The sequence below is a fragment of the Leptodactylus fuscus genome, chromosome 6, assembly GCF_031893055.1.
Source record: "Leptodactylus fuscus isolate aLepFus1 chromosome 6, aLepFus1.hap2, whole genome shotgun sequence".
In the NCBI taxonomy this organism is placed as follows: Eukaryota; Metazoa; Chordata; class Amphibia; order Anura; family Leptodactylidae; genus Leptodactylus; species Leptodactylus fuscus.
In genome coordinates this window covers 159494679-159515429 of record NC_134270.1, presented here as the reverse complement: position 1 = coordinate 159515429, position 20751 = coordinate 159494679, and the positions used below count along the sequence as shown (strand labels likewise).

At 43.9% G+C, this 20751-nt stretch overlaps 1 protein-coding gene and 2 pseudogenes across 2 annotated transcripts; all 3 read right to left on the bottom strand.

The window, feature by feature from the left end:
• Positions 1–67: 67 nt before the first annotated feature.
• LOC142208955 (tyrosine-protein kinase STYK1-like) lies at positions 68–20342 on the bottom strand. 2 transcript variants are annotated; one of them, XM_075277853.1, is made up of 10 exons: positions 20153–20342; positions 7495–7578; positions 6963–7103; positions 5273–5491; positions 4986–5167; positions 4268–4351; positions 3655–3872; positions 3540–3580; positions 1488–1584; positions 68–414 (listed from the first exon to the last, which is right to left on the bottom strand). In XM_075277853.1, the coding sequence occupies exons 2-10, from the start codon at positions 7532–7534 to the stop codon at positions 240–242; spliced, it is 1197 nt and encodes a 398-aa protein (XP_075133954.1). In that variant the 5' UTR covers positions 7535–7578; positions 20153–20342; the 3' UTR covers positions 68–239. The 2 variants fall into 2 exon arrangements, with proteins under 2 accessions (XP_075133954.1, XP_075133955.1); XM_075277854.1 differs by lacking the exon at positions 20153–20342 and adding an exon at positions 11681–11704.
• Positions 13149–13310, bottom strand: LOC142210920 (U2 spliceosomal RNA; annotated as a pseudogene).
• Positions 13864–13984, bottom strand: LOC142210907 (U2 spliceosomal RNA; annotated as a pseudogene).
• Positions 20343–20751: the final 409 nt, after the last annotated feature.

Here is a 20751-nt window from a genome sequence, read left to right as displayed (position 1 = left end):
GTCTTGCCTTATTTGTAGCTCCATCTCCTTCTACACTGTGACAACTTTGCATTTCTCAGTATCTTTATTCCATGTCATAAATATATTTCTTACAAGCAGACACATCCAGTATGTACATTCTATAAGACAAGAGGGGGGTGGGCATAGGTCAAGGGTGCTGATATCCCCACAGCTCAGTTTGCACATCCCCTTCTACCTCCAATAAGTCTTTAGGCCTTCACAGTCAGTTGCTGGAGACATCATGAAGGAATTCCAGCCACACGCAGGTACTCCTCCCAGCTGAGAGTGTCAATGGCTATCAGAGGGGTATGTCCATTGGCCCGGTCAGTGGCATTCTGAAGCTGCTTTACCACATCTGTGAAGCAAGGTCTCAGTGGCGCCTCCCACTGCCAGCAGTTGGTCATCACTTCATACCTGCAAGATCACAAGAAGCAGTCAGTATACAAACATGGAGGATGATGAATACACAGAATGTACCAACCTGTGCACCAATACTTCTCATATACTCTCAGAAATTCACTTACAAACCTGCACACCTCTATGCCCACCTAAAATATAGATCATCACAGCCTCTGAATGAGGTCAACGTAAGGTCCATTCACTGACAGCCGTCAGAGGCCATAGAGATTATAGGTTTCACTAGCAGACTCCACCATTATCTGTTCACATAAAGACTGTCTACATGACAGCCCTATGGACAAGACGCTGACCAGGACTCTGGATATCTCCTGCTCATAAGCATCACATCCAGAGGTCACTGACACCTTCACCCTGAAACTGCAACCCTTGGGGGAGAGGTTAGGAGGGCAAGGCTTTTACCTGTCTATAGACCCCTATCAGTGGCAATACAGTTTCCCCTAATTCATACTCTGGGCACTTTAACCAAGGGTCACATCTGCTGGAGATTTATGGGTTCTCACCATTCTCCACTTACTTCTGTAATCTGTAGGGTAAATCGCCCTTACCATATGACAATTGAGAATGAGTCACAAGGTGGTAGAAACGTATGAACAGGGAGAAATACTACTACTATTATATCCTCTATACCACAACCACCATCATGCCATTATAAGATACTGCTGCAGCCCTCTGCTGCCACCTGGTGGACACTAATGACTAAAAACTACATCTGTGATCAACACTGAAAGAATTACATGCGACACCGAAAATGTAATGAACCCCCACCCCAGTCCTGATTATTATAGTAGGAGACAAAAGAGCTGACAATCTTGTCCCAGTCCGGATTACGATAGGAGACCACAGAGCTGTTGTATATACAGAATGGCTCCCCCTCACCTTCATTCTCATCCATGAGCTGATCCCATGGTATGTGAATGGTGACTGGGATCTTCCCAGCTAATCCTTGAGGGTGCCCCAGGCCAGGAGAAGACCTTACACTCACAGATTTGGCAATGTGTTCCCTTCAGTTATCCTGACTATGCTGAGGGTCTCACACCACGGTGTGTTCTCCCCTTTGTAGCACTTACAGTTGTTGTACACACAGTGCAGGTCGCTCCATTCTGTAATTCTTCTGTAGTTTTGAGATCAGCTGAGAAGGTTCCAGATCAGGATATGGGGGAGAACCTATAGGAATGACAAATTAAGGTTACGATAACACACACAGATGAGAGGTTTATGCTACAGACACTTGGTGGGTAATTGTAATGTCACCCTGCAACTGTCCAGCCACTTTGACACTACAACTCCCAATAGCTGGAGTAATACTGTATGTGCACTGCACCCATATAGCAACATTGGGAAACAGAACTGTGATGAACTATGTACACCGCATACTGTGTTATAAAATATGTTGTACCTATTTTTTCAGGTTATGGTTCCTGTTTCTTGTAGTGGGTGGGTGGATTTTGTTCCTCGTAGTGGGTACGTCTTGGCATGGGTCTGATTTGTGTTGTAATTTCAACTCCCTTCCACAGGATGCATCCACGGCAAGTTATGGCGTAATCTGAAAATATGTCATATCTCTGTGGACGATTACCATTAGCCCGCCCAGTCACAGGTGGGAGGTTCCAGGTAGAAAGCTGGGGTTAGGGGTCTGTCAAAAAGGAATGATGTTCCTGAACTCAGTGTCAAATCTTGGAGACACAGCCCAGCATGTAGACCTTTCCAAATTCTTCCGCCGTTCTCCAGCGGCCAGGCTTAAGAACGGGTCTGTTTTTATGTCACTCCCTATATATTTTATATGGCTTGCTTGTATTTATGTCTCTTTATTACATCTTTTCTTGTTAAGCACTGTACTTCTTGTGTGTACTATGTCTATGATTTAACAATGTTGTCCTTGGCTCTAAACGTCTCCACAATTCTGAAGGGAGGAAATACTGCTTAGCCTTGATAACTTTTGTTTGCCACCTATGAGTGGTCTGGGTATATTGGAGTCTCGCCTATAGAAAGTGCTGGATGGTGGCAACTATTTGTGCGCAGGTGTAATTGTTCCAGCCAGAAGTTACCCTGTACTCCATACACTTAGTATCTGTATATTCACACACACCGGCTTCACTTATATGACCTGATTTATTAGAATATGGCTGGACCATTGTACTATACAAGCCCTCTTACCTCTTGCGTCACCGCTATTTCTTCATAGACTCTTGCAGTCATGGCCCTCACTACTATTGTTTCATATGTTAATTATTTTGTTATATTGTAATGTCTAATATTGTCTGTGCATGTGTCCTCTGATGTGTAAAGGGCTTATAAATATAAATAAATATATATAAATAAAATTATTAATATTTTAGTGCTCGCTTCAGTCCTTTGTAGTGTGATAGGTGAGTGTGGATGAGAGTGTGAATGTCCCCTTTATGATCACGTCTGCTTGTGTGGTAAATACGGTGTATCGGTTGTCAGGGGGATATATTATTTTATTATGATAGCGATGTCCTGAGAAGCACTATAAACAGTATGGGGGCCAAAAAGTATCAGAGTGGTGTTTGGGTATTTGGAGGAGCTATATCGGATTGTGTGTCACTGTCCCTGGTCCGGACATTATTGGGGGGGGGGGGGGGGGGGGGGGCATTTACGCTACCGTTGGTGTCTGCTCAGCAGTGTCCGTGGCTATTGTCCATATAAGATTTTAGCAACGCACACAAATTCCATTATTTTCAATGGGATTTTATCTCAGCCATCAGTTACTGTCTGTTTGTGTCCATTATGATAGGTGTCCGTTTTTTAAACAGACAGCTTCTGAGCGGACACCATCATTAGTGTGAACTCGACCTCAAACGGGAATAATTAATCAGTACTAAGGACAGTGCGCACCTTGTCCCTGACTCTGATACCCTCAGTGTAATCTACAGGACACGTCAGGCTCAGGGGTCACTGTGTTTTATGATGGCTCGTGCTGATTCTTCAGATCTTAAAGGGCCAGTAAGTCCACAGCACAGATATTATGTCAGTCAGTTACCGTGGTATGGTCTCCATGCAGGACCGTTATAAGAGTCGATATTAGTCACATATGGAGGTAAATGTAATGTAAATATAAATACAAGGACTGACAGGTGTCATGGCTGCCGACCACTTACCTACTGTCACCATCTCATACAGCAAGATCCCAAATGACCACCTGTGAGAATAGACGACATGGTGAGACTATGACAGCATCCCCGCTGATCCCACTACTTCTTACTGGACACTCACACATCACTCTTCTCTGTAATGTCCGCTCCCTTAAGCCTCTCTGGCGACTGCCACTTTATGGGCACCTGGGCAGCTCTCCGTCTTGGGATGGATCCAGTCCTATACTGTATGGCGGCCAGATCTAGACCGCAGAGTTGGACGGTCAGATCCTCATGAACAAGAACGTTACACGCAGCCACATAGCCATGGATCAGATCATGAGTCCCTGACAGATATTCCTAGGAGGGAAGGTTCCACATGTATGAGATATCTATTACATGTATTATAAGTTACACATATTCCCAACACCAGTTACAAATATGGAGGCAAAAGTAGGCTCCGAGTGGCCTGTCAAAAAAAATAAACCCTTTTCAGACCCTCCCCCCATTTCTTGTCCAATCCTCCAGACGTCTGTCCCCCTATTCAGACCTCTCTGACCCTTAGTCCAGACCCCTGCCTCCATTCACACAGTTACTGTACCTACTGTATTTTATAGAATGAGTTGTTGTCAAAGTCACTCTCACTTGACCATTCAATTCCTAGGGTTCAGTATAGGGTTCTGTCTGCCCTGGGGTATATTATTCAGCCCGGTCCTATTGCTATGTCCCACAATTAGTCGTCTGCTGTAACCTACCAGCCCACTGGCCACTTGTGAAGCCATTGAATAGACGTCTTTCTCAGTGATCGTGGGCGTCCTCCCTTCCGCAGCTTCCACGCCCTAAATATGAGATATCCACATATTATTAGGAAAAAGAGACTGACATCACCTGATCATAGACCCTATGATGAGAGGCAGACATGTACAGATAGGGCATGCAAATATACACGAGTGTCCCAGAGTATCTGTCATATTTAGGCATATTCCCAGTTGGGACATTTATGTCATATCCATTACATATTAAGATGCCCCCAATGGACCATCATACAATATAATACATTATATGAAAATAACCATGCTCACCTTGCCCTATTCCTAGACTGCTTCTTCCAGGCTCCGACTCTAGTGCTACGTAGTGCTAATCGCACCTCCTTGCATAAGATGGTTCTAGTCAATGCCTGAATGGTGGCGCACACGGCTGACGTAGATAGAGCTGTTAGACTGAGAGTAGGCCCCCCGCTGCCAAAGGGCCCACTGCAAGTACATTACTCACCCTATAGTTAAAAAGGCCCGGTCCAGCCTTATCATGGATTCAGACTAGGGAGAGGTTGTCTGTAGTGTTCTTGAATGGGATGAGTGACAGGTAGTGTAGACATCTCCCTGTGTTATACTACGTATCTATAGGGCACTTATTACCCTCCTGTACTGATATGACCTCATGTCTGTGGAGTTAATCTTAGTTCACACACACTACCTCATGCGAGCTCCTGAGGAAGGTGAGCAGGTTTCCATAGGACATGGCCTTCATGATGAGACTCGGGGGTCTCCTCTCAGTCTGACACCACAGCATTGTCACCAGATTGTCGTGGTTACAGACTTGCACATAAAACTTCATGGAGTCGATGAAATCCTGTACTTCTCCGGGGCTGCAATGCTCTACAGAAGACACACGGCAATAAAGAGGGGGGTGGGGGGGAAACACATGTCAACCTGTGCCCTTCTTCTTATAGTGGGTCATTCATCCAGCCATGCTCCACTTACCAGACAGCTCCTTCAGGACGACATATTGTCTGTCCTCTGTCACCCCTGAGCGGCATAGCACTGCATGACTAATAGGACCAAAGTGACCATTACATATAAACACTTTGTGCTCCACCGTCCAGTCTCCAGACAGCTGCTTCTTCTCCAGGATGGGATCTGGGGTGTCCAGTGAATTCTCATAGACCCCGGCGGCATTCACTGCCCATTCTCCGTCTATGTCTAGCAAGGGGAAAAAAGAACAAAGATTACTTCTATCCACTCCAAAGCACACAGTGCAGTATATATACACACTCCAGGGCACACAATACAGTATATACACACACTCCAGAGTACACATAAACACTACAGACTGAACAATACAGTATATACAGACAGTCCTGAGTGTAGATTACAGTATATAGCTCCAGCACAAATAGGACAGTACATATCAAAACCAGAGCACCCACAATATGCCCACACTCCAGAGTGCACAGTACAGCATATATCCACTCCAGAGTACACAGAGTAATATATATCTATTCCAGGGTGCACAGTACAGTACATACCCGCTCTACAAAGCACACAGTACTGTATATACCCACCCCAGATCTAAGAGTATGCTGTATATCCACTCTATACTGTGCAATATAGTATATACCACAATCTAAATTCCCTATCAGAATGTCTATGGATTGTGGGAAGTAACCTGGAGTACCCGGAGGAAACCATCGGAAACACGGAGAGAACATACAAAGTCCTTGCAGATGATGCCTTTGGCTTAATTCGAACCTCTGTGCTTCATTCCTGAGTGCAGAGTACAGTATATATCCCCTCTAGAAGAACAGTATACACCAGGAGTAGGCAACAGTTTTTGCACGGTGTGCTGATTTAAGTCAAACTTGTAGGATGTTTTCATGTGACAGTTTACAAAGGACACTGTGATGGTCTCCAAAGCAGATGTGAACCTAGCCTTAGAGGCTTCCATTCCAGATTAAAATTAAAAAAAATTGACACTATTGGGCGGTATGCTGTGCTATTTTCAGTGGCAGAATGCTAGGCCCCATATATATACAGTATAATTCCCTACAGTTGCCCCCTATACACATCATGATGCCCCATATCATCCTACATTTAATGTTTCTGTATTTCCACTTGGGAGCCCTGTGCTTTATTACTGATGATCGCTCCCCCAATCCAGAGGACATCGATCCCTAATTTAGCAGCGGGTGGAGGATCATGTGATTGTACTTGACAAACAGTTACATGGTCCTCCACCCGCGGCTAAGTTATGGATGGGATTGGTGTCTGTGAGTCCTGGAGGCTGACAGGGGTGGGTGATCGACCATCAGTTATAAAGCGCACTGTGCCAAGGTGGAAGTTGTCATTCCAGGGAGCCATGGATTTGTTGACTGCTGATATATATCCACCCCAGAGCTCACAGTACAGTATATATCCACTCCAAAGCGCATAGTACTGTATCTATGCATTTCAGTGTGCACAGAAGAGAATATGGCCACTCCGGGGTGCAAAGTACACTATATAGCCACTCCAGAGGTAAAACACACTACATATCCACTCCAAGGTGCATAGTAAGTCTATTCTTTAAAACGCACAGTACAGTATAGATCAATTCCAGAGTGAACTTCACAGTATATATCAACGTTAGAGTGAACAGTACAGTATATATATTACTATAACTGAAGGAGTCTACCTCTCATGTTGTCTTTTGATTCTTTTCTTTTGTCTCTCTTCCTGCGAATTGACTTCCATAAGATAACGGCAACCACAATGAGGGTGGAGCCTGACAGCAACGCCGGAATGATGATGACTGAATTCTGCCAGCCTTCCTCATCTAGGGAACAGATCAACATGTGTCACCACAACGGTTACTTCACATTCTAGGGGAAGAGGAGTAGATACTGGGCTGCATTGCATTCTCTAACAATGATCCTGGGGTCCCCTAATCTCCCCCATACAGAGACCCTTATGATCTAATAGATGGCGGCACATGTAACATTAAAAATATGTCATTAGCACAGTTCTCATGGGGGTGGTCATCCAGCTTTTCCAGATAATGAATGTACAATGTTCCAAGCTATGCAGGGATACATCCTCTTCATCACTGCAGGAGTGGGCAGACTACTTTGGGTAGTTGGGTAACATCCTATCTATAAACGGAGACACTGGCCATATTGGTTGACAACCAAGTTTCTGGAGCAAGTACATATATGTAGAGCACTTACTACGGTGGAAGTCCTCAGATGAATTCATTGTCAGCTGCATGTCTCAGCGCCGTGTCCTTGTGTTTCGTGGTCTCTCATCAGTCACTGCAGGGGCAGAGGACAGGGATTATTATAGGAAAACTCTGTATGGTAAATTTCTATATGTTATATAACACATTGTATCATAATATAACCCAACTCCAACCCAAATTCCTCCAGTACCAAGTTACAGGACACTCTAGGAGTACCTTCTGTAGTCATGTGACGTGTACCACCTTGCAAATGTCCTCCCTACAGGAGCAGCTCCACCTATAATCCATAAATTTCACCCCTGTAAATTCCATACTCTTCTGTATAGTATTTAGGTAGTCTAAGCTACAGTGCCTTGCGAAAGTATTCGGCCCCCTGAACTTTTCAACCTTTTTCCACATTTCAGGCTTCAAACAAAGATATCAAATTGAATATTTTGGGGAAGAATCAACGACAACAAGTGGGACACAATTGTGAAGTGGAACAAAATTTATTGGATATTTTAAACTTTAACAAATAAAAGACTGTAACGTGGGGCGTGCAAAATTACTTGGCCCCTTTACTTTCAGTGCAGCAAACTCACTCGGTTCAGTTCAGTTCAGATCTCTGAATGATCCAATGTTGTCCTAAATGACTGATGATAAATAGAATCCACCTGTAACAAGTCTCCGTATAACTGCACCTGCTCTGTGATAGGCTCAGGGGTCTGTTTAAAGCACAGAGAGCATCATGAAGACCAAGGAACACACTAGGCAGGTCCGAGATACTGTTGTGGAGAAGTTTAAAGCCGGATTTGGATACAAAAAGATTTCCCAAGCTTTAAACATCCCAAGGAGCCCTGTGCAAGCAATCGTATTGAGATGGAAGGAGTATCAGAGCACTGCAAATCTACCAAGACCCGGCCGTCCCTCTAAACTTTCATCTCAAACAAGGAGAAGACTGATCAGAAATGCAGCCAAGAGGCCCATGATCAGTCTGGATGACCTGCAGAGATCTACAGCTGAGGTACATGGAGACTCTGTCCATAGGACAACAATCAGTCGTATACTGCACAAACCTGGCCTTTATGGAAGAGTGGCAAGAAGAAAGCCAAAGATATCCATAAAAAGTCTTGTGTAAAATTTGCCACAATCCACCTGGGAGACCCCAAACATGTGGAAGAAGGGGCGCTGCTCAGATGAAATCAAAATCCAACTTTTAGGCCACAATGCACAACAATATGTTTGGCGTAAAAGCAACACAGCTCATCACCCTGAACACACCGTCCCCACTGTCAGACATGGTGGGGGCAGCATCATGGTTTGGACCTGCTTTTCTTCAGCAGGGACAGGGAAGATGGTTAGAATTGATGGGAAGATGGATGGAGCCAAATACAGGACCATTCTGGAAGAAAACCTGTTGGAGTCTGCAAAAGACCTGAGACTGGAATGGAGATTTATCTTCCAACAAGACAATGATCCAAAACATAAAGCAAAATCTACAATGGAATGGTTCACAAATAAACGTATCCAGGTGTTAGAATGGCCAAGTCACAGTCCAGAGCTGAATCCAATGGAGAATCTGTGGAAAGAGCTGAAAACTGTTGTTCACAAACGTCTCCATCCAACCTCACTGAGCTCCAGATGTTCTGCAAAGAAGAATGGGCAAGAATTTCAGTCTCTCGATGTGCAAAACTGATAGAGACAAACCCCAAGAGACTTGTAATCGCAGCAAAAGGTGGCGCTACAAAGTATTAACGCAAGCGGGCCGAATAATTTTGCACGCCCCACTTTTCAGTTTTTTATTTATTAAAAAAGTTTAAAAATCCAATAAATTTCGTTCCACCTGACAATTGTGTCCCACTTGTTGTTCCCAAAAAAATTAAAATTTGATATCTTTATGTTTGAAGCCTGAAAATGTACAAAAGGTTGCAAAGTTCAAGGGGGCCGAATACTTTCGGTAGACTCTGTAGTTCTTAGTTTTCTCCTTCTGAGAAAGCTCCTGAATGTGGTACCCAATTAACAAGGCCTCTAAACGCTAAGTAAGGGTGAATTCACACTGAGTAAACGCTAGCTTATTCTGAATGTAAAACACGTTCAGAATAAGCGGCGTCTAAAGCAGCTCCATTCATCTCTATGGGAGCCGGCATACGAGCGCTCCCCATAGAAATGAATGGGCTGCTTCTTTCACTCCGTGCAGTCCCATTGAAGTGAATGGGGAGTGCCGGCGTATACGGCAAGCTCTGCTCATGCCGGAGCGTACACGCCGGCACTCCCCATTCACTTCAATGGGACTGCACGGAGTGAAAGAAGCAGCCCATTCATTTCTATGGGGAGCGCTCGTATGCCGGCTCCCATAGAGATGAATGGAGCTGCTTTAGACGCCGCTTATTCTGAACGTGTTTTACGTTCAGAATAAGCTAGCGTTTACTCAGTGTGAATTCACCCTAACTCTTAGATAAGACAGCAGGTGTAGTAAGCGAGGTAGGCCTGCACTGACAACAGCAGAGGTCAAGAAGGAACGACGCAGGTAACGCTGGGTTCACACCAGCGTCTAGTCTCCGTTCTCAGGTTTCCGTCTTGTGCATGCAGAAGACGGAAACCTGTCATGCTGAGTCCAGCCATAAGCGCCGGTGAACATTTTATGCTCTCCGCGGCAAAACCGTTTTTTTTTTAAACCGGACACAGAGTACTGCATGTCCAACTCTGTGTCCGGTTTTAAAAAAATGGTTTCGCCGCAGAGACCATAAAACTCTCACCGGCGCTCACGGCCGGACACTTTTCAATTCCATTAAAATGAATGGGTTTGAAAAGATGCCAACAGGTTTCCATCTCCTGCCCAGTTTTGTGCAGGAAACGGAAACCTGCAGAACGGACTCCCGGGCGCAGATGTGAATGAGCCCTTAGAGTCAGGGGAGATAACAGATGACTAATATCAGGGATCAATAGATTGCATTCACCTCTCCCCAGCCAGAAATTGCTGATAACAGAAAACAATGGATTGTATACACCTCTCCTCAGCCTGAAATGGTTAATAGGGAACAATAGATTGAGAGAGAAGTTCAGGTTCAGTGTTCCTTAAGCAGAGCAAGGAGCGTTTTAGGGTCAGCTAGAAGATAAACAGGAGGATCAGAAGGGTCCCTGCGACAAAATCTGAAGGTGCTTAATATAAATAATAAAAGCATAAGATAATGGTGGTGATGGCTCCTTAGAGTGGCAATGATGGTGTTGATTATTATGGTAGAGATAGCTGCCGAGGGTGATAATGAAGATCAGTCTCCTCAGAGTGGTAACGATGATGATGGTGCTGATGATATGATGGTGTGATGGCTCCTCATAGTGGTGCTGGTCATTATATGGGTGATGGAGCCCTCAGGATGGTGGAGATGATGATGATTATGGTAGTGATGGCACCTCAGAGTGGTGGTGGTCATAATGAGGGTGATGGCTCCTCAGAGTGGTGGTCATAATGTGGGTGATGGCTCCTCAGGGTGGTGGTCATAATGAGGGTGATGGCTCCTCAGAGTGGTGGTGGTCATAATGAGGGTGATGGCTCCTCAGAGTGGTGGTCATAATGTGGGTGATGGCTCCTCAGGGTGGTGGTCATAATGTGGGTGATGGCTCCTCAGGGTGGTGGTCATAATGTGGGTGATGGCTCCTCAGGGTGGTGGTGGTCATAATGTGGGTGATGGCTCCTCAGGGTGGCAGTCATAATGAGGGTGATGGCTCCTCAGAGTGGTGGTCATAATGTGGGTGATGGCTCCTCAGGGTGGTGGTCATAATGTGGGTGATGGCTCCTCAGGGTGGTGGTCATAATGTGGGTGATGGCTCCTCAGGGTGGTGGTGGTCATAATGTTGGTGATGGCTCCTCAGGGTGGTGGGGATTACGATGGTGTATTCTCATAGTATAGGCTCTATATAGATTATATTTATGATCTTTGCTCTGTCTCTAGTGATCACTAATATTAGATTTTTCCTTCATGTTCCCAGTCTGTACGGTGACGGGTGTCACAGTGGTGTCCCTTGTTCGCTGACAGTGACCGCAGAGTCTCTCTTATCTGACACTCATCCACAAGAGATTTTCTATTATGAAAGAGCTCAAAGTACAAAATCTGTGCAGGTAACACTGGTCACATATGAAGCAATAGAGCATGGGCTGAAAGTATTTGCCCCCTGCAGCGACATCACCAGATACTCACCTGGGAGATTCCACTATGCAGAATTTTCCTTTGGGAGGTTTTAGTTGAGTTGGACTATCCTTTGGTGGTTCTGTGTTTCTTTAAAAGCTGTTGTCCAGATACAGCACTCCTCCTGTACATGGCGGTGTCTGGTACTGCAGATAATTCACAGAAATTAGATCTACGGGCAGTATAAACTTTATTTTTGACTTGTGAAGAGTATACGCTCGGCACCCTTCGTATGATGTTACTAATTATATGTGGTTGTTATAGGGGGTCTGGATGCTCAAGATGGAACGAGGTCTCCGCCAACCTTACTCCTTCACTGGGGTAACACCATAAATGCATTGCATATGCAATCCTGAACCCCATTGTCGGCTCTCCCCCCTTACACACTGCAGCACTTTCCCTGCTCGTAGGATTGAGGTGTTACTATCAAATCATACTGGATATTTACACAGCAAACACAATGTAACCAGGGAACAGCTCCTACCAGAGTCAAAAACGGAAGTCATGTCCCCAAGGCTGCCTCTGTAGAAGTAACTAACCCCCTGTATAGTCTGCAGTCAGGACAACTGTCTTCAAAAAAATATTCTCATCAATTATTTTTCTTACTTATAGCACCAACATATTCTGCAGCGTTTTACAGATATTGCCAATTATACTCTGCAAGATTCTATTATACCCATGTACACAATGCTATGAGGTGCTACACCCTGCTAGAAAGGGCTGATACTAGGTCATCTGCTGCCTGAGGCAAAAAAAAAAATCGTGTCCCCCACCCCATTAGAATGTTCCCTCATTTGGAAAAAATAAGCGCCCTGCATCTTCTATGCTATATATTTCTACTGGAGGCCAGTGGAAATGTACAGGTCCCGGCTCAGGTGTAGGCAGTGGTGCAGCTTGGCGCTATCTGTCTGCATCCGACCTGCCACCTGAGGCGTGATGTTCATCTCGCCTCATAGCAAATGCAGCCCTACTGCTAGACTACATCATATATCAGGTACAGAATGCTATGAGGTGCTGCATTCTACTATATAATATCACGGGTATATAATGTTATGAGCTATTACACTCTGCTAGACTATAGAATATCCCAAGTATACAATGCTATGAGGTGCTGCATTCTACTACACTATATAATATCACAGGTACATAATGCTATGAGCTATTACACTCTGAAACACAATGTAATATCACAGGTTACACAATATTATGAAGTTCTGCAACCTGCTAGTCTATATAATATCCCAGGTGCACAATGCGATGAGGTTCTGTACGCTATTATACCCATGTACACGTCAGGGCTAAAGATTCAGTAAGGCTGCGTTGAAGACTCCGCCGCAGATTCCTTCTAAAATCAGCAAAGAGAAAAGTCCTACACGGAGGAATTTTCTCTCCACCAGGTTCCGTATAAAACTGTCAAAAACCCAACGGACCCCATTAAAGTCTATGAATACAGTATATGTCAAGTAACTGTTTTTTTAGGAAGGGGTGCACCAGTCCTGGAGATACTGCAATACCAGGTCAATGCATGGAGTGGACAGAGCAAGTTCTATTTCTATCTCCCTGTTCGAAAAATCCACTTAATACCGTATATACTCGAGTATAAGCCGAATTTTTCAGCACAGTTTCTGTGCTGAAAAAGCACCCCTCGGCTTATACTCGAGTCAGCAAATAAAAAAAATTTGTATTATTATTTTTTTTTAATGGGGGGGGGGGGGGTCTATGACCAGCTGCAATATCAATGTATAGAATCTCCCATAAAATAGTGGGGAAAAAAGGAAGCTTTAAAAAAAATAAAAAAATATAAGTTGTAAATCCCTCCTTTCCCTAGAATACATATAAAAATAGAAAATGACTGTGAAACACATACACATGCCCGGTCTACTGAATATAGGGGATCTGCAGTGCTCCTGTTCTGTCAGGAAGGGGTTAATAGGAGCACTGCAGATACCCTATAGTCAGCCAGACTGAATTCCAAGTGGGGGAAAAAAAACAAACAGTCCTCAAGCTCAGGGAAGGGGCAGACAGACAACCAAAACACCCCCTCCCCTTCCCCAGCATCTACTGCACCCAAAAACTCTGACCATTTTAATTTTTGAAATTTTCCAGTAGCTGCTGCATTTCCCCCCCCTCGGCTTATACTCGAGTCAATAGGTTTTCCCAGTTTTTTGTGGCAAAATTAGGGGCCTCGGCTTATATTCGGGTCGGCTTATACTCAAGTATATATGGTATATGGTCCCCAGATAGGGGACGTATCAGGTATTAAACTGATGAGAACAGATACTATACTTGATCTTAGACAAAAGGCCGAGAAGTGATCAAGTAACCGTTTTTGTAGCAGATGGGCTCTCCGTCTTTTGGGTCCACATGTGGATCCAAATGACGGGCAGCCAAAACCTAGTGTGATCCTCTGACTCAGACTCCTCTATTTTTCCACAATCAGTTCTAGCTCTGACTCCATAAATGGCAGAAAGTTTTTGGATATATTTTCATCTATAACAAAACAAGAAGCAAAGAAAACTCTCACCAATCTATTTACCAGGACGGTGAAAAATGCTACAGAATTGTAACACCTAACAGACCAGGCAACTAGCCAGAAATGACTGACCATACATCATGGCTGAAAGACAATCTTACTCTTCTTAAAGTATAAGTACAGTCCTATGAAAAAGTTTGGGCACCCCTATTAATCTTAATCATTTTTAGTTCTAAATATTTTGGTGTTTGCAACAGCCATTTCAGTTTGATATATCTAATAACTGATGGACACAGTAATATTTCAGGACTTAAATGAGGTTTATTGTACTAACAGAAAATGTGCAATATGCATTAAACCAAAATTTGACCGGTGCAAAAGTCTGGGCACCTCAACAGAAAAGTGACATTAATATTTAGTAGATCCTCCTTTTGCAAAGATAACAGCCTTTAGTCGCTTCCTGTAGCTTTTAATCAGTTCCTGGATCCTGGATGAAGGTATTTTGGACCATTCCTCTTTACAAAACAATTCAAGTTCAGTTAAGTTTGATGGTCGCCGAGCATGGACAGCCCGCTTCAAATCATCCCAAAGATGTTCAATGATATTCAGGTCTGGGGACTGGGATGGCCATTCCAGAACATTGTAATTGTTCCTCTGCATGAATGCCTGAGTCGATTTGGAGCGGTGTTTTGGATCATTGTCTTGCTGAAATATCCATCCCCGGCGTAACTTCAACTTCGTCACTGATTCTTGAACATTATTCTCAAGAATCTGCTGATACTGAGTGGAATCCATGCGACCCTCAACTTTAACAAGATTCCCGGTGCCGGCATTGGCCACACAGCCCCAAAGCATGATGGAACCTCCACCAAATTTTACAGTGGGTAGCAAGTGTTTTTCTTGGAATGCAGTTTTTTTTTGGACGCCATGCATAACGTCTTTTTGTATGACCAAACAACTCAATCAGTCCACAGGACCTTCTTCCAAAATGAAGCTGGCTTGTCCAAATGTGCTTTTGCATACCTCAGGCGACTCTGTTTGTGGCGTGCTTGCAGAAACGGCTTCTTTCTCATCACTCTCCCATACAGCTTCTATTTGTGCAAAGTGCGCTGTATAGTTGACCGATGCACAGTGACACCATCTGCAGCAAGATGATGCTGCAGCTCTTTGGAGGTGGTCTGTGGATTGTCCTTGACTGTTCTCACCATTCTTCTTCTCTGCCTTTCTGATATTTTTCTTGGCCTGCCACTTCTGGGCTTAACAAGAACTGTCCCTGCGGTCTTCCATTTCCTTACTATGTTCCTCACAGTGGAAACTGACAGGTTAAATCTCTGAGACAACTTTTTGTATCCTTCCCCTGAACAACTATGTTGAACAATCTTTGTTTTCAGATCATTTGAGAGCGGGCTGTCCATGCTCGGTGACCATCAAACTTAACTGAACTTGAATTGTTTTGTAAAGAGGAATGGTCCAAAATCCCTTCATCCAAGATCCAGGAACTGATTAAAAGCTACAGGAAGCGACTAGAAGCTGTTATCGTTGCAAAAGGAGGATCTACTAAATAGTCACTTTTCTGTTGAGGTGCCCATATTTTTGCACCGGTCAAATTTTGGTTTAATGCATATTGCACATTTTGTGTTAGTACAATAAACCTCATTTCAATCCTGAAATATTACGGTGTCCAATGGTTATTAGATATATCAAACTGAAATGGCTGCTGCAAACACCAAAATATTTAGAACTAAAAATGATTAAGATTAATAGGGGTGCCCAAACTTTTTCATAGGACTGTAGTATAAGTATCATTGAGTGAATGATCGATTAGAGGTGATCAGACATAATAAACTGTGTTACTCATCTCTGATGAGACCCCGGAGTATAAGAACAATTCCTATTCAGATGTGTTCAGCCCGAACAAAACTTTATCGCCCAGCCCTAACCATTATTACAGTCCGGTGCTCCATCAAAGGATGAGAACAACGGACAGTAATTGTAGAATGAAGATGGAACCCCCTCTGTCTGACGTCCGTCTCCATTCTCTCTCATGTCAAAAAACACAATGTAAGCTTTTTCTGTCAGTAATAAAAGTGGCTCAGGAAGGAGTTTTTATTCTATTACAAAAGTAAAAAACATGACAATAGAAAGTGTCCATTGTGTTATTTACATTAGAGTCAGTGAGAACGGTCAAAGGCGTCTGTGTCTGTCATTATCGATGTAAAAGTCTGATGTTGTCATCCTATGGCAGATAACAGCAATGGACATACACAACAGAAGTGTGAACGTCCCATTAAAATGCTCTGCACTCTGCTATACTCTATTATACATATATACAGTGTTACATGCTGCTGTACACACTCTGCTATACTCTATAATACCCACGTACGCATTGTTATACTGATACGGTGTTGGATACAATCTATTATACACTTATACAGTGTTACATGGTGCTGTACGCACTCTGCTATACTCTGTAATACCCACGTACACATTGTTATACTGCTCTGCACTCTGCTATTCTCCTGTACAACGGTGGACACTCTGCTATACTCTATAATACCCACATATACATTGTTATACTGATACAGTGCTGTACACACTCTGCTATACTCTATTATATCCACGTACACATTGTTATACTGCTCTGCACCCTGCTATACTCCTATACAGCGGTGGACACTCTGCTATACTCTATTATATCCATGTAAAAATTGCTATAATGCTCTGCACTCTGCTATACACAGATACAGTGTTATACGGTGCTGTACACATTCTGCTATACTCTATAAAATACCCACATACACATTGTTATACTGATACAGTGCTGTACACATTCTGCTATACTCTATAATACCCACGTACACATTGTTATACTGCTCTGCACTCTGCTATACTCCTATACAGCAGTGGACACTCTGCTATACTCTATAATACCCACATACACATTGTTATACTGCTCTGCACCCTGCTGTACTCTTATACAGCGGTGGACACACTGCTATACTCTATTATATCCATATACACATTGTTATACTGCTCTGCACTCTGCTATACTCCTATATGGCAGTGGACACACTGCTATACTCTATTATATCCATATACACATTGTTATACCGAGCTGCACCCTGCTATATAGAGTATTACACAGTGCTGCACACACTCTGCTATACTCTAGTACACATTGTTATACCACGCTGCACACACTCACTCTATGACACCGTATGCTGGTTACAGTTACATCTATGTACATTAAGAACCTCTGTGTATGGATGGGATTCACAAGGCCAGGAGCTTTTTCAGATGCTGACAATGGGAAGGAGAGAAAGTCTGATGATTTCTGGAGTCCCTGGGCTGTGGCTCCAGCTGATACAAATATGTTACATTGTATCAGGGGAGTAACAAGGGCCCTCGGGGCCCCACACATGATATGACATACCGCAGGTGAGTCTCCCAGCTCTCATCTCCATCCTCCCGCTCTGAAACCTTTTATACACAAGGAGATCATTCTTGAAAAATCCTAGAAGACCACAGATGTCCAGTATGAGGACCCCATCAAACAGCTCCCTGTATCTCAGCTTCCTCCACCCTCCTCTCTTCTATGTTCTCTCATCTGTCCATGTCTTCTGGACATGTTCTGTACCTGATGAGAGTTCTGTTCCCAGCTCCTATGTTCTCTGTGGTTCTTGGTCTTGACCTTTGTGTCCTGGTTTTGTGCCCCGATTTTGGAGCCACTTAAGGGTAATCTCTTACCATCAGGTACCGCTACATGCCACGGTCTGCAGATGAGAAGACTTTGGTGCAGCTGTAGATCACATTCAAAATTCAAGAAGGATTTGGAGTGTAGGTCACCCCAATACCAGCAGAGGAGTTGCGGGCTGTGGATTATGGTAGGACCCCATATTTCCCTGTAACCCCCTCTTTCCTCCAGTTTAGCTCCTAACAGCTGTGCAGTTACCTGGAGTCGCCCGCTGTCCTGCGGCTGGTGGTGCACGGCTTAGAGCTGTTCTTTACATGTGGATCAGGTATTACACAAAGGTCTGCCCCTGCCATGGGGTATTTACCCGCGGCAGCCCCTGTGTTATTGCCCCGTATTTCCTGAGTTTGTGACTGTACACAGTGCTGTAGGTCACGGTGCTGTGCCAGGCTGCCAGCTCTTTCACTGCTGCTTTTAACCCCGTTGATTCTGGATATGCGAGGTGTCTGGGGCACTGAGCTGGGTACTTCTATAGACTGTAAGCTAACCTGGGCAGGGATGGCCATTACAGATTTTGTGTAAAGCTTCTCTAGTCCATGATGTCTCTACAATAAGCACACCTGATGAACACTGTGCTGTATAATACCCAGGAGGGTGACCTGTAATACCAAGCACATGTATACACCCCTCACCATGAATACCCCTATATGTACAGAAATCACCCCTCCTGCTACTTACTGTCCTTCCTTTCATCTTGCACCTTATTATACATGGAGGAGTGGCTGGAGAGCAGATGGAATATAAGACGCCAGTGCTGCCGCCCCTCTGGCCGGGGATAATCGCAGCACTCCCGGAGGTATAAGGATTACAGCCGTGCTACAGAGCGGAGGAGCAATTGTGTGTGAGCAAAACCAAACGGCCAACACACAACAACAACTGTACCCTGTACCACCGGCCTGTAGCAACAATAAGGTGCACACCCCTACCCCTGTCCTGCCTCAAAGACGTGTCAGCTGTGCACACCTACAAATAGTAAATATGCACGCATAACAACTGTCCTGTATATAATCACACTATGGACTGTGACCCCTATACCCGCCCTGTGTATAATCATACTACATACTCCTAAACCAGTCTTGTATATACTCACACTGTAGACCATATTTTCCATGCTTATCCTATATATAATCCCCTTACAGGTTGTATCCCCTACATCTATTCTGTGTGTAATTACACTATAGAGTGTATCCCTCTATATCCAACCTATATGATCACACTATAGTCTGTATTCTTTATACACAAGCCTGTATATGATTTCATTTGTATCCATTATGCCCGTCCTGTATATAACCATACTGTAGGAGTATACCCTATGCCTGTCCTATATATAATCACACTAGACTATATCTTCCCGTATATAAACACACCATAGACTTTATATCTATACCCCACACCTGTCCTGTAAATAATCAAAACAGAGAGTATCATCTACACCCATCCCATATATAATTACATTACAGACTGTATCCCCCTGAACTGGTCCTGTCCTGTATATAATCACATTATAGACTTATATCTCCTACACCTGTCCTCTATATAATCACATTATACATAGTGGTAGATGTTGCAGTGTAAGCTTGTCCTCACCTGTCCTGTATATAATCACACTAGACTATATCCCCTATACCTGTCCTGTATATAATCACACTACAGACTACTGTATATCCCCTATACCTGTCCTGTACATCAAATCAAACAAACTTTATTGGCACGTCCAAATAGATATTTGGCATTGCCAAAGATAGCAAAGTGGTGGGGGGGGGGGAGTCGGGGTTGTGGGGGAAAGTGGTGGGTGATTTAGGGTGTAACAGTCCGTGGGGTCTCATCTTCCTCTTAGTTGGTGACAGCTGGACACGTATTGGGCAGCCTGTATATAATCACACTACAAACTATATCCCCTATACCTGTCCTGTATATAATCACATTACAGACTATATCCCCTATACCTGTCCTGTATATAATCACATTACAGACTATATCCCCTATACCTGTCCTGTATATAATCACATTACAGACTATATCCCCTATACCTGTCCTGTATATAATCACATTACAGACTATATCCCCTATACCTGTCCTGTATATAATCACATTACAGACTATATCCCCTATACCTGTCCTGTATATAATCACACTACAAACTATATCCCCTATACCTGTCCTGTATATAATCACATTACAGACTATATCCCCTATACCTGTCCTGTATATAATCCCACTATACATAGTGCTAGATGTTGCGGTGTAAGCTCGTTCTCACCTGTTGTGCCTCATTTTCACCTGTCCGCCTGTCGCTTCAGTGTGAGGTTCTCTGTTCCTCGCGGTGACATCAGATGACATCTCTTTTGGTTGATCTTTAACCCAGGTGACTGGCAGGGATGGTGGAGACACACGTGACACACACAGACAAATCACCGCTGCTCCTTATCACAGCTCTGGGGGCCATTAGGCCTCTCGCACCTGCTCCACCTGTACCATCAGCCAAAACAACCAACCAGGTTACCCCAGCAGAAGTGACATCCCATATATATATATATTTATGACGTATCACATAATATGAGTCAGAACCAAAGATCACATAGCGAGTGGACAAGATATTAGAATATAGTGTAGCCACATATGGACATAGTAATTGAGGTACGAGGTGCAGCAGTACCTCCCCCTGCTGTAGTATAAGCTGTCTTACTGAATTACACACCTGTAGGTACAAAGATAATGTTTCCATAATAACACTGCTGTCCGTAAGTGACCCCAACTATCATCTTCATATCACTCCCTAATGGGTTAATGTGAATTATGTACCTCATGCCTCCAGTCCTCGGTCACCATCACTGGGAAGGGTGAGGAACACAGCGCCTC

Excerpts from the sequence above, each read along its gene's own strand:
- LOC142208955 (XM_075277853.1), bottom strand. The coding sequence starts at position 7,534 with ATGCAGCTGACAATGAATTCATCTGAGGACTTCCACCGTA. Across the intron at positions 7,104-7,494 it reads ATCTGAGGACTTCCACCGTA|ATGAGGAAGGCTGGCAGAAT; the intron begins GTAAGTGCTCTA and ends TCTGTTCCCTAG. Across the intron at positions 3,581-3,654 it reads ATTACAGAGAAGAGTGATGT|GTGGTCATTTGGGATCTTGC; the intron begins GTGAGTGTCCAG and ends CTATTCTCACAG.